Source organism: Cebus imitator, unplaced genomic scaffold (genome assembly GCF_001604975.1).
Source record: "Cebus imitator isolate Cc_AM_T3 unplaced genomic scaffold, Cebus_imitator-1.0 Scaffold179, whole genome shotgun sequence".
Lineage (NCBI taxonomy): Eukaryota > Metazoa > Chordata > Mammalia > Primates > Cebidae > Cebus > Cebus imitator.
Window position 1 is genome coordinate 2,832,462 of NW_016107494.1, and position 14,174 is coordinate 2,846,635.

General features: G+C 36.5%; 1 protein-coding gene across 13 annotated transcripts in view; it reads left to right on the forward strand.

Moving 5' to 3' along the window:
• ERC1 (ELKS/RAB6-interacting/CAST family member 1) overlaps nt 1–14,174 on the forward strand; it is a 540,801-nt gene that overhangs the window by 408,439 nt on the left and 118,188 nt on the right. For all 13 annotated transcript variants that reach the window (XR_001830105.2, XR_001830104.2, XR_005202930.1 and 10 more), the window contains one exon: nt 12,235–12,379. Coding sequence is in view for 9 of the 13 variants with exons in the window: in XM_017545489.2 (XP_017400978.1) it covers nt 12,235–12,379 (145 nt within the window). In the remaining 4 variants the exon portion in view is untranslated. The remainder of the gene's footprint in view (nt 1–12,234; nt 12,380–14,174) is intronic.

The following is a 14,174-nucleotide window of genomic DNA, read 5'->3' on the forward strand; positions in this document are numbered from 1 at the left end:
TACCACAGACTGGGTAATTTATAATGAACAGAAAGTTTGGCTTATGGTTCTGGAAGCTGGAAATTCCAGAGCAAGGAACTGACACCTGGCAAGGGCCATTTTTCTGTGTCATCTCATGGTGGAAGGGCAAAGAGAGGGTAAGAGAAAGGCAGAAGGCAGGCAAAAGGAGGTCAAACTCCTCCTTTTACAGAGAACCGGCTTCCTTGTTAGCAGACCTACTCTTATGATAATGGCATTAATCCATTCAGGAGGGCACATTGGCAATGGCCTAACATACCCTAAAGGTGCAACCTATTAATACTGTTACAACAGCTGTTAAATTTCAACATGGTTTAGGAGGGAACAAATAGTCAAACCTTGGCCCACTCTAAACTGAATTGATGTTGTTTTCCTTTCTGTTATAATGTTTCACTGTAAATTGTAGTTCCCTACATATTATATTTAAAGGACTATTGGGCTCTGTATATTGGTGTATCACAAAAGAGTTACATCATCATTAGAGTCTTCTAACATGGAGAATATATGGATACATTTTATATACAGTTTGATAGTTGACTAATTCTATAGATGTAGACTTTTTTTTAAAGAAAGATACCATGTGCCATTATTTTGCAAATGAATGTAGATCTTAAAAATTTTTAGTGGATCTTTTTCAAAACAATAAACTATACCAAATGAGCAAGCATTATAACAAGGTATTCCTTTTTCCTCTGGCATCTTTGTTTGTTTGTTTAGGAAGGCATTCTGAGACTTATTGTAATTTCTTAATTTTTCTTCTGATTTTTTTTATTTCAGTTATATTGTCTATTTTACTGTTGACAGACCTTATTAAGTATAATTCAAAAGTAAAGAAGCTTGGAATATAAAAAACAAGGCTCTGGATGTCATATTCAGCAGAAGGGAGTCTCTAGTCATGAAGAAAATGAAGCTTGGTTATGAAGTAAAAGAATATTTCTATCAAAACATAAGAATGTTGGAATGTATGATCCAGTATTGTATCACAATAGTCATATAGGTGATTTTACACTTACTTCATTGGGGCTGTCATGGTTTAAATATATTTGTGATCCTTTTCTTGAGAATTGCTTTCAGAGCCAGTTTACAGGATGCCCCTAAAAATAAATATGTACTTAGGCTTCATTATGGTCCAAAACATATCACTCTGATTCATTGTGCACAAGACTCAGTGTTAAAATTAAAATTCAGTTTAATAAAAAGAATATTTGTGATAATTCCAAATACGTAAATAATGCTACAAAACTTTGGAGCCAGCTTAGAGATAAATTTGGCAGCATCACTAGAATAAATTTTGGTGTAACTTCTCAAAATTACTTCCTTGAAGAACATATCTTTCATTTGAAGTATAAGTACAGGTATATTTTACAAAGGAAACAGATAGATAAATTTTGCTGAAGGAACATTTAAGGAAATATAGGGCCAGGTACAGTGGCTCACACCTGTAATTGCAGCACTTTGGGAGGTGGAAGTGAGAGCATCACTTGAGCCCAGAAGAGCAGCCTAGGCCACCAGGTAAAAATCCCCTCTCTACAATCAATCAATCAATAAATAAATAAAAAAAAATAAATAAATTAGCCTGGTATGGTGGTACACACCTGTAGTGCCAGCTACTCAGGATGCTGAAGTGGGAGAATCACCAGAGCCTGGGAAATCTAGGCTGCAGTTCGCCATGATCTCACCACTGCACTCCAGCCTGGGTGATAGGAGTGCGACTCTGTCTCAAAAGAAAAAANAAAAAAAAAAAAAGATGGGCATAGAAGATGAATGGAAGGACTGGGCGCTGTGGCTCATGCCTGTAATCCCAGCACTTTGGAAGACCAAGGCAGGGGGATCACTTGAGGTTGGGAGTTCGAGACCAGCCTGACCAACATGGAGAAACCCCATCTCTTAAAATAAATAAATAAATAAGCAGACAAAAGATGAATGGAAGATACTCAAAGACCCACTAAATTGAGGATATGCTATTTCAGTCTCTGGTCTGTAAAAAAAATTGCCTGTTTTTATTTAGTAAACAATTTATAGAAATGTATGACTCGATTAAATGAGTTTTAGATGCCACCTTTATAAGGGAAGCTAGAACTGTGCTTAAATACCAGGAGCCCTGCTACCTTCTTAATCTTGAGCACTAAAAATAAGACCTATATCTAAAAACTTAGTTTAAATTCACATCCCACTGTCACAAATATGGAATGCAAATCTCTCATGAAGTTGTTTTTCATGAAAGTGCCTCCAGGAAAGCAAAACTCAGGAACATTGGGCTACAGAGTACCGTATTTATAAGACCATGATTATTCATTAAAAAACTGAGGATGTAGTTTTTGGAAGGCCTTTACTTGCTATCAACTCATCAACACAGTATGGGATGAAACTAGCAGCTTGACTCTCGTATGGGAGAAAGAGTGGAAAGAATGTCCAGAGTTCACTGGGACCTTCGTTAGAGCCATGGGGCTGAATTTTATTGAAAATATTCATGGAAAAGGATCTGCATTCCAATGCTTCTTAAAGTCATTCTGTTTTTCCATGCAGTTCCTTATTTGCTTTTAGACTTTTTATCTCCAAGTTGCTTTATTTCGTTGCTAGTATTTCTTCAGGTGTCATTATCTGACAGCCCTGTAGAAGATAAGACATGCTACTATGTGCATGTGAATTTAAACCAAATATTGGAATTTCTGTAAATAAGTATCACATTTCCTGAACAATTTTTCAGTATCACTATAAATTTAACATTAAGTGACCAAAAACAAGTCGTTCACAGAGATTCTGCATCATATTCAGTCTGACAGCACTAAAGCTGTGGTTGTATATTTTTGACTAAACTTAATAACAAAGGACATCAGGACCCCAGCAAAGTTGCCAACATTCACCGGATCTTATGAGTTCTTCTGCCCTAGACCTTTTCTCATCTGTTTAGTCCATCTGATCTTGGCACTTGACAACTCTTCCTTCTTAATCCAGCAGTGGCTACATAAGAACCATTGATCTTTATAAGTCTCTCTCTCTCTCTCTCTCTCTCTCTCTCTCTTTCTCTCTTTCTCTCTCTCTCTCTCTTTCTGTCTCTGTCTCTTTCTCTCTAAAGAATATAGTAAAGAGGAGTTTGAAAAGAAGACTTGAAGAAAAATATTCATAGGGTAATTTTTATCTTCAACATTATTTAAATTTGGAAATGTATAAAAATACATTGGGCTCAAATCCTGCCACATGAAATAAGCCAGATAGAAAAGGCCAAATGTTGTGTGATTCTGCTTATATGCGGTACCTAGAGTAGTGAGATTCAAACACACAGAAAGTAGAATGATGGCTGCCAAGGGCTCGAAGGAGCAGAGGTGGGGTGTTAGTATTTCATAGGTATAGGGTTTCTTTTGGGGAAAATGAAAAATCTTTGGATATGGATGGTGGTGAGGCAGTTGCACAACAATGTCAGTGTACTTAATGCCACAAAAATGTACACTTTAACATGGTTAAAATGGTAGATTTTATGTTATATATATTTGACCAAAATTTTAAAAAACTGCTTATACTTAATCTTATTTGCTATATTAGGACATTCCTTATTCAGAAGATTTTATGGTTTTTAAAATAACTTGATTGAGGTATAATAGGTATAATATAAGTACAATAAAGTGTACACGTTTTAGACATACATTTTGGTGAGTTTGTCAAGCTTCCAGTCATTTCCAGGAGCTTCTCACTGCCCCTTTCCAGTCACTCTCCATTTCCACTACCGGACCTGGCAACAACTGCTCTGCCTTCTATCCTTGTGGGTTAAGTTACAATTCATTTTTATATTTTTTAAACAATTTTGAAATATATAAACTTTTATTTTTCAACAAGTAGGGATACAAATGTCGAGTTTTTGCCCATCTGAGAAGCAGGTAGAGGCTTTATAGCAGAAGTCTCAATAGGCACAGTAAAACTAAGCCTTCTAAACTTGCCGTAATCTTATATGAACATGCTCATTTTTCAGAAAAGGGGAAGGAAAAAACAGAACGCAAGTTTTCCACCTACAATTTTGTTCAGTCAGCGTCATTTACTGAGCTATAATCACCAGCAGTTTCTACCTTTATGATGTTAATTTTGATCCTTTTCAAGAACTTGTGAAAAATGGAAGTCAGTTCATATTGAGATAGCTTCTCTACCCATTCCCTTTGAGTGTATTTCTTTCCTTTTTTTTTTTTTCTAGAGACAGGATCTTACGCTGTCGCCTAGACTGGAATGCTGTGTGGCACAATGAGGGTGCACTGCAGCCTCGACCTCCTGGGCTCAAAGGATCCTCCCACCTCAGCCCCTCAAGTAGCTGGGGCTATAGGCATGCGCCACCATGCCCAGCTAGTTTTTTTTTATTTTATTTTTTGCACAGATGAGGTTCCACTATGTTGCCCAGGCTGGTCTTGAACTCCTGGGCTCAAGTGATCCACCCACCTCAGTCTCTCAAATTGCTGCGATTACAGGTGTGAGCCACCCTGCCCAACCATGAGTGTATTTCTCAATGTAGGTCAGTTCCTTTCCCTTGTTTCAGGAGATAGAGAAACATGAGGTGAGCGGCAAATGAGAAGACCTGAACATTGTGCTTTGCATAGGACTTGCCATTGTGCTGCAGGAAGGCTGTGCTAGGAAGGACCCCAGAATGCACTATTGGAACAGTGCCCTAAAATAGTCTACATTTGGTGACCTTTGAAAGTTTCTTTGCAACATTTAAGCATAAATGTGATATTTACTTTGTGTTGTATATTCATTGGCTAGCATAGCAGTCTTTCACTTAGAGTCTTACCTGCGATTCTTGAATTCAAGAATCAGACAACAGCATTTATTCCTCATTCTTTAGGAACTGTTTTTGTAATATAATATTTTTACTCTAGCAGTGGCATCCTGGCCTTTCTCCTTGCAGAATCTTCTAGTCTCTCCTCGTTACCTTCAACTCAGTCTGAGACCTTTCTTTACTTGTCTTAAAACTTTTGGTATTTCTATATTATGCACAAAAGGAAATCATTTCTCATTCAACATTTTTGTGTGTCCTCTGCCTGCTGGGTTCTGGTTAGAACCCTCTAGGATTTCACATTCAGTGTTTATTCCGTACGCTGCCGTTCCAGACCATCTCTATTCTGATTTCGAGCTGCCTCTTCAGTTTCTCTGCCATTTCCTGTCCCTGTAGACACTCTCTAATCCAGCTCTACGATGTGTTCTCACATATGACTGGTGCTCTTACACTTGCCACTCTTTCTTCTTTCTCTGTGAAAATAGGTCCCATTTCAGTTCCCACATCCTTAGCCTAAGGCGATTTCTCTCTGCTGTCCTACTTTGACATTTACTGCCTATAGTGTATTTGGAACTTATCACTTACTGTTTTATCTCATTAGTTATATTAAAATCTTAGAGTTGAAAAGGACAATCTCACCCCTGAAAACATAACCACTTACACAATATCTCCGATAGTCTCTTTAAACACCTAGTCATGGGAAGGGCTATAATTTTTTAGCTTTTCATGATATTCCTTTTACAAACCAAAATCTCTCTCTTTTGTGACTTCCCCCACTTTGGTAACAGTCGTGCCCTCTGGACAAAGATTCAGTGTTTTGTTTTTGCAAAACCTACCTTAAAAATGTTGGTAGCAATGATTGTGCTATGTTAGTAAATCTTTTTAGATTAACATACCCTTATGTAATCCCACTATGTCATCTTCCTTTGATACCTTCTACTTTTGTGCTACCTATTAAATTATGGCATATAGAATTGAACCAAGTGAACTTAGAACAGTCATTGTTATAAGTGAACAGACAGCTGTTCAGTTAGAGAAAAACACAACTCTAAATGAAATGTAAATTGCCCAAAGCTCATGGTTTCTTTCTAGTCATGGTTTCTTTTATGTTTTTCTTCTTTACACTAACACTCTGCTTACTTGCCTAGATGCTACTGGCCTGAAAAAAAGCCTTAAAAGTACAGTGGCATACAGCTTCAAAATAAGTGAAAACACTGAACAGCTGGGAAACCACCACAACACATAGAAATGAAGTGAGAATCAGAGGAGCTATCGGTTCAAAATATATTTACTATGAGCCTACTGTGCTAGGAACTATTCTTAGTACTTGGGATACATTACAGAACAAAACACACAAAGATCCTGTCTTCGTAGAGTTTGTATTCCAACTATTCCATAGCAGAGGCTTTGGGGAAACAGTGAAGACTAGCAAATAACAGAGTGTACTGAGTATAGAGTATATACAGTAACTGCAGCCCTAAATAAAGTAAAACAAGAAAGTTTAAGCAGATTAGACTAATGCAATCCAGAGCGTTAACAATATTTGAAAGCTTCTAGTAAAATTTATGAACCAGGACTCTAGAAGGAAGACTTTTTTTAATGTAAAAATAGCAGCATTATCATAAAACCAAAAATGTAAATGCAACCCAAGTATCCCTAATGGGTGAATGGATAAACAAAATGTGGTATGTGCATGCAATGGAATATTATTCAACCTTGAAAAAGGAGATTCAGCTACATGCTACAACATGGGTGAACCTTGAAAACATTGTGTTAAGTGAAATAAGCCAGTCATAAAAAGATAAATACAGTTTTATTTCACTTATATGAGGTCCCTAGGGTAAGCCAAGTTCATAGAGATAAAAAATAAATGACTGTAAGAGGCTGGGGGAGGGGGAAAAGAGGAGTTATTGTTTATGGGTATAGTTTCAGTTTTGTAAGATGAAAAGATTTCTGGAGGTTGGTCGTACAACAGTGTAAATGTACTTTACTGAACTGTCTATAATGATTATAGTAAGTTTTATGTGTGTTTTACTACAACTAAAAAAAATCTGAAAGATAAAAATTAATGAGCTAATAGACAAATACTAGAGACGTTAAACAATTTTGAAGAGGTAAACCATAAACGTACTATAATCAGAGAAACAGAACCTGCACATGTAGAAGAATCAAAAAGCATTTTGATTAACAGCAAATGCCTGTTAATATCATCCAAACTGCGTAAGTGCCGAAAGGAGATGCTGAATTGAGAAAAATTAGTCAAGTGAGAAGCCAGATTTTGAAGGAGAGGAAGCTGCAGGCATTTCAGGCAGAGGTTATAACATAAACCTAAGTGAAAACACATAGCAGCTGTATGACAGAGAGTCCTTGGAAGACAATAAGGAAGAAATGGGTTAAAAAATTGTATGTAATACTGAATATTAGGCCAAAATATTTGCTTGGGCAAGAAACCTAATAACGGTGACCTTGGAGAAGTAGGACAGTGTAGAATGATAGAGAAGTCAGAGAAGAGGCTTTAAGAGTAATGTAGGCCCAAGATAAAAGGGTGGGAGTGACCTGCACATACAAAACAGTGGGTACATTAAAAACTATTAGAAAAGAAGAATGAGCAAAACTGGGATATTAGCCAGTGAGAGCAAAGACAAAATCAAATTATTTAAATGTCAACCTGTGGATCCAGGAATATGATGGCTCTATTAACATTAAAAGGGTAATTTGTTTTGATGGAAGGAAAGGTTAATTAAGTGTTGACATTTTACGTTAAAGAGATTTTTGTGGGTACCTAAATAAAGATGACCTAGAGAGGACATAAGAAGATGTACAGGGACCAAAATTTGAGAGAGCAGGTATTTCGGTGAGGTTCACCCACAAAAGCTCTCCCATGGACTATGGTTTTCACAGAGCTTATTTAAGATAGTATATCTACCATAGTCTCTGAAATCTCTGCAAGGGAAGTTGAAGAATCTAGTCATCAGAGGATTTCTTCAGGAGAAGAGATAAAAGAGTAGAAAAGATGTACTGGTGGTTTACTAGTCACTCTGGGTAGTTAATTGGTTAAATAGCAAGGAAGACAACAGAATCAATGGTTTATTTAGTCCATCAGTAAGAGAATCTGAACTTCAGATTTATCTTAAATTAAACTTTTCCTACATGTCCATGACATTAAAATGTCCAAAGCTACTTATCTTGTCCTAATTTTCACCTGATATTTTTCCTGATGTTTTCATGGATTCAGGATTATAGAATGTATATAACATGATTGTGCAATTCTTCAATTTAACATAGTTGGAGGAGGAGTGAATAATAAACTTTGATAACATTCCTTCATTCATACTTTTTTTTGTCTTGCATTTCTGTTAAACATACATACATATTTAGGATTCATTCGGATTTTTAACCACTATATTCCAAAGCTAATTATGATCTCTTACTTAGTGGCAATAGAAGGCTAATGTGGTAGTGTTCTCAAGGATTCAAGAATTTTATTCAAAAGCATTTTGAGCTCCATTTGCCTTTGATATTTGCGTCCAGTTTCTGAAATTTGCCCAGATGGGGGAAGGGGTAGGGGGTGTGGTCTTACTGTTTCCTGAAGCTCAGATGCCAAAGCAGAGTCCTTTTAGAGACATCTTGATTCTATTAGAATTTGCAGGTCAAAGGGTAGGTCCAACTGGCCTGGTAGTTGAAAGCACCAGGGGTAGAGTGAATAGACCACTGTAATAACTTTAGATTTCTGCTGCTACCTACTCATTATGCTAGTAATGTGCATGTTGGTCATGCAGGGGGCGATTACTAACCACTTTGAAAGGTTTCACGTCCACATTTTTTTTTTAACTGTGGAAAAGAAGGGAACAGAACAAGGAGAGTAATTTGACAGGAAGAGCATTGCAGTTCTTATTTTGCCCTGGGCTTGTGGCATGCATTTATTACCGTTCACATTTTATGTGCTTGTATTACTCCCTAGGGTCTCATGGGAATGAAGTCAGAATGTGCTACACTAGCAAGTCTCCCCTTTCTGTGGATAGTCTTTAGTTAGTAAAGCTCTTAAAGTCAGTGATTAATTCCCTTTAAGGTTCAATTTCTTTAAATCAGTATTAGAATAGGTGATCTCAAAAACTATTAACTCATATTAAAAGAAGTTATAAAAAGGACTTATTTCTGGTAATTTTTATTGTCTTTGTAGTTCTCTGTATCTTTCAGTTTTTCTTCAATGACTGTGTACTACTTTTATCAGAAAAAACTTTTTTTCAAAGAAGCAATTATACTGACTAGACAGCTACTAAAATAAGATTCTTTTTCAATTTGCTTTTTTTTCCCCCACTGTGAATTCCATTCCCTCTGAAAAGCAGAGTATTTTTAACAAGATTTTTGAGTTTAGACACTCTCAAGTGTGCCATGTAAAACTTCATCATGTAAGTTCAACTATACCATATGGTCCTTTCTATGAGATGTATTAGAGGAACAACAATTTTTTCTTATTCCCTAAAAGTCATGGCTGTTACTGTTTACTAGCTTTCACATTCTTGCCTATCTTCCTAATTTTTTCCAAGAAGTTATTCTCCCTCACAGTATCCACTTCACATACCAAAATTGTAACCAAGAGAACAATATTGTCTTTGTCCTTTTTGGAAAATAAAAGAAAAACCTAAAAGCTAGTATACCTATCAATGATAGACATTACTCAGAATTTATATGATTATATTTATAATGTATAATCAAAACATTTTATTCTCTTGACTATGAATTGCCCTTCTTAGGCACCTACACATGTAGAAATCAATATCAGGAGTATACGTTTTAAATGGAAAGGACAAAGACATGATAATTTTGGGGGGAATTTTTAGAGGATGAGAGCCATGGCCATAGAGAAAATTTGATTCTGTACACTCCATAGCATATTATTGCTTAGTAAAAAATAGCATCAATGAAGTAAAATCTCTTTGAATTGCATAAAAGATATTTCAAATTATGTACCTTATTAAAAAGACATTATTCCAGTGGCTCAGCCTCCAATGCCACATTCTTTAAAACTTTGAAATTAGAAGTCTAAATTGTCATCTGTTATATAGTGATTTGCAAATTTGACATTTTACCCCAGAGATTAACTGTACCACGCTAGCTGGCCAATCATACCATTTATGAGAGTTTGGAATGCAGTCAAGAAGCTTCAACTCTATGGAATCATTTTTACTATGTCATATTAGGATGTTTTAAGCACAAAATAGGCCCCACCAATCACCTTTGTATTTTGTATTCAGCAAAGGTGCTGATAGTTCAGTCTAATTAGATAGACTCATTTATCTGTCATTCATCTTCTTCTGCTATTTCAGTCTAATTAGATAGAGTAATTTATTTGTCATTCATCTTCTCCTGCTTTCCTGCTACTATATGTGTGATTCTGACTATTGGTGCACAGAAATGTAGCACCCTCACTGGGAAAGCATGCTTCTTATTCCAGCTTTGTCAGTCTTTGAGCTTCCCGAAAGGGAACAGATGACCACAATCAACAGGAAACTGCATAGTTAGACCATCTTGAACTCTTTCACCTTTAAGCTCGTTTCACCACTTAACATATTTTTTTCAAGTGGTCAGTGGATATATTTAGACTGTCATTATCCCTTTAGCTATGACTGGATCCTCGTAGTATAAGTTGCCTGCCATTTCTTAGAATTGCATAGTGTGGGGACCATGCATTGAGAATCGTCTCTCCTCTTCCAGCAGCAAAACTAGTGAAACAAATCTTTATTTCCATGATGTAAACTGAGTATACATCTTCCATTTGTTAGTATTGCTTTCAGAGTTGAGTTTACCTAGGCATCCAGAATAAAGAATATCCACTAGAATATTCAGTAGATAGTCTTCCAGTCTGTGGCTAAACTAAAACTCTTCCATATGACTGCTATTGAAGCTCAATTATCTTAACAAAAGACAGAAGCAAGGATAAACTTAGGCAGTGGGTTCTCAGATTCAGCATTTCCTCAGGTCAAAAGCTCAGGTCACTTATATAGTTCCTATAAATCAAATATGTCTTCTTTCATAAAAGATGAGCTACTGAGAAATACATTTTAGATTATGAAACTAATTGTTCAACAACTTCATTCTGATTATTTTGTAAATTTCTTACATCAGCCTCCCCACTAAATCCACCTTTTTTTCCTTTTGGACATAAACCATGAAGTAATTATTAGCCAAACCACAAGGAATCAGTAAAGTTTAAATTACTGTTTCAAAATGTGCAGATCATTGCCAATAAAGCCACAACTGCAAACTTAATTGCATTGATGCGATTAAAAGAATGATTGATGTTCATAATGGGCCAGGAATAGATGGCTGTGTTTCTATATCCACTTTATTAAAGTTTGTGATTTGTTGTACACTGAATGCATGAAAATGCTTTCAGTGTCAGTAATGCCTCAGTTTGTTTGGAAGCTACAGAATAATTATCAAAGGAGTAAGTTATAAATGGATAAAGCATATACGTGACAAGATAAAGAACAAAAAGAAAGTAACTTTTTTTTACTTTTTAAGTTCACCTACAACTATATCTAAGAACTCTTTTTTTAAAAAATATGAAATACTAATTTCTTACTAATATAGTTTTCTTTAAGGTTAACAATTTTATTTTTTGAGATAGGGTCTTACCTCGTTACCCCCACTGGAGTGCAGTTGCACCATCTCTACTCACTGCAACCCGCCTCCCAGGCTCAAGAGATTCTCGTACCTTAGCCTCCCGAATAATGAGTAGCTGGGACCATATGTATGTGCCACCACACCCAGCTAATTTTTTGGGATCTTTCGTAGAGATGGGGTTTTGCCATATTGCCCAAGCTGGTCTCAAACTCCTGGCCTCAGGTAATCCACCCACCTTGCTTTCCCAAAATGCTGGGATTACAGGTATGAGCCACCGTGCCTGGCCTAAATATTTTTTAAGCTTTATTTTATTGTAGTAAGAAGATTTAACATGGGGTATACCCTCTTATTCACTAAGTGTACAATACATTATTGTTAATTATAGAAAGAATGTCATACAGAAGATCTCTAGAACTTACTCATCCTACATAACTTCTGCTTTACGCCCATTGATTAGCAACTCCCCATTTTCCCCTCTCCTCTCCCTTGTGACCACCATTCTCCTCTCTGTTCGCATGAGTTTGACTATTTTAAATACCTCATGTAAATGGAAACATGCAGTATTTGTCTTTCTGTGACTGGCTTATTTCACTTAGCATAATATAGGGGAACTTTTTGAGATAGCAATGTAACAACATGATAAAGACATTTAGAGTCAGAATAGCCTGAACAGGATTCCTGGTTGCACCATTTACTGCAAGTGTGAACTTGGGCAAACTGTGTAAACTCTAAAGTCTTGGTTTTATCCCCCTTAAAATGGAGGTAATGATAATAGTAACTTCAAAGAATTGTTAGAAGGGGTCAATCACACTGTTGGCATTTTCTTCCTTTTGCAGGCAAGAAGCTCTTCTGGCTGCCATTAGTGAAAAAGATGCCAATATAGCCCTCTTGGAGCTTTCATCCTCTAAGAAAAAGACCCAAGAGGAAGTGGCTGCACTGAAGCGGGAGAAGGATCGTCTAGTACAGCAACTTAAGCAGCAGGTATTATTAAATGCCAGGAGGAGGGTCAGTGGGGTCAGCTTTCACAGCATTCTCTACACAGGTCTTTGCCAGCTTGTACTTTAAGGTCTCATGTTTCATATTAGACATCTGATAATTGGATATAGTTAATTTTCATCATCAGAGACTTTTTATCTCCACAAATCTGTGGCTGTGTCTAGGAAATGCATATTATTTTTGGTAAGAGGGCTGTTTTGGACAATGTCACACAGGTCTTCTATGACGATGTTTTTTAACTTTGTACAGTGGATTGTAGAAATTAGTGAAATTAGCCCATTTGACATGAAAAGGATTTTTTTTTTTTAACATCCAACGATTTCTGTGACAGCAGGTACTAAGGATATTTTCATTAAAAGATTTTGTTATTCAGGATTAGGTAAGCTCTAAGAACAAAGGGTTGGCCCTTTTCTTTTCCAGCCTAAACACTCTCAAAATGTAATGCTTAATATTCATGTAACACCTTTTGTTTGTCAAAATAAAAGCTAAAAGTTTCCCCTTTGTTGATGGTTGCACAACAGTGTGAATGTACCTAATACACAAAACCATCAATTTAAATATGGTTAAAATGATAACATTTTATGTTAGACATATTTTACCACAATAAAAAAAAAAATGGGGAAAAACATTTCCCTTTGAAGATAAGGAGAGTGCCGGTTGTTTACATCAGAGCCCTGCTTGAACTTCAGCACTCTTCACTGAGTGCTCCTGGCTGTGCGCAGCATCTGCATCCCAGCCTCTGTGACCATACCCTGCATTCCAAGTCACATTGTCTTTACATTTTGGCTACCCAGGTGTGCTCTTTTCCCTCAAGTAATGAGACCAAGAAAGAGCTTTTAAAGTGAATAAATTCCTTTTTTTCTATATTTGGAGGTCAGTCATCAATTTGATGGTATTTTGGCATATGCTTATATTAACAAGAATCAATATTTAAACAACGAAGTTATTTTCTCTGTGGGTCAAATTAAAACTATTTAGAAATAGACTTTATATGTATTTATGTTGCACACTTTGCAGAGAAAATACCAAAATATTTTCCTTTTCTGCAGGATGATAGCTGACTAGCAAAAAGTAACCCATTGCTCATTCACAAGTGAAAGAAAACTTTTCCAGGGTCCTAAAATACTTTTTAATAAGAACAGGACATCATCTAATATTTTGACTACCTGTTATGTAAAATAGGAAGAATGTGCATATTATTAAAGACGTCTGTCCAGTAGTTGAAAACTGAAATTTGGCTCATCATAGCTGATAATAGCAAATTGGAGGGTATTATTAAAGAAAGGAGTTTACTGCTGTGTGTTTATATATTTAGCAATATCAGTTAAATAGTTAGTCTTGAATACATAGGCGTATGATTTAAGTAGTTTATGATCCTTTTACTTAAGACACCAGCTAGAATAGAATATCTAGCAGACCAGAATACCATACCTCATTTGTAGTGGTTTTTGATTACTGGCCTCTGAAGACCGTATGTTTTCATTATATGAAAATTAAGGAAATTGGCCAGGCACAGTGACTCACACCAATAATCCCAGCACTTTGGGAGGCTGAGGCCAGCGGATCATGAGGTCAGGAGATTGAGATCATCCTGGCCAACATGGTGAAACCCCATCTCTATCAAAACTACAAAAATTAGGTGGGTGTGGTGGCACACACCTGTAGTGCCAGCTACTCGGGAGGCTGAGGCAGGAGAATCTTGAGCTCAGGAGGTGGAGGTTGCAGTGAGCTGAGATTACACCACGATGCTCTAGCCTGGCAACAGAGCAAGACTCCATCT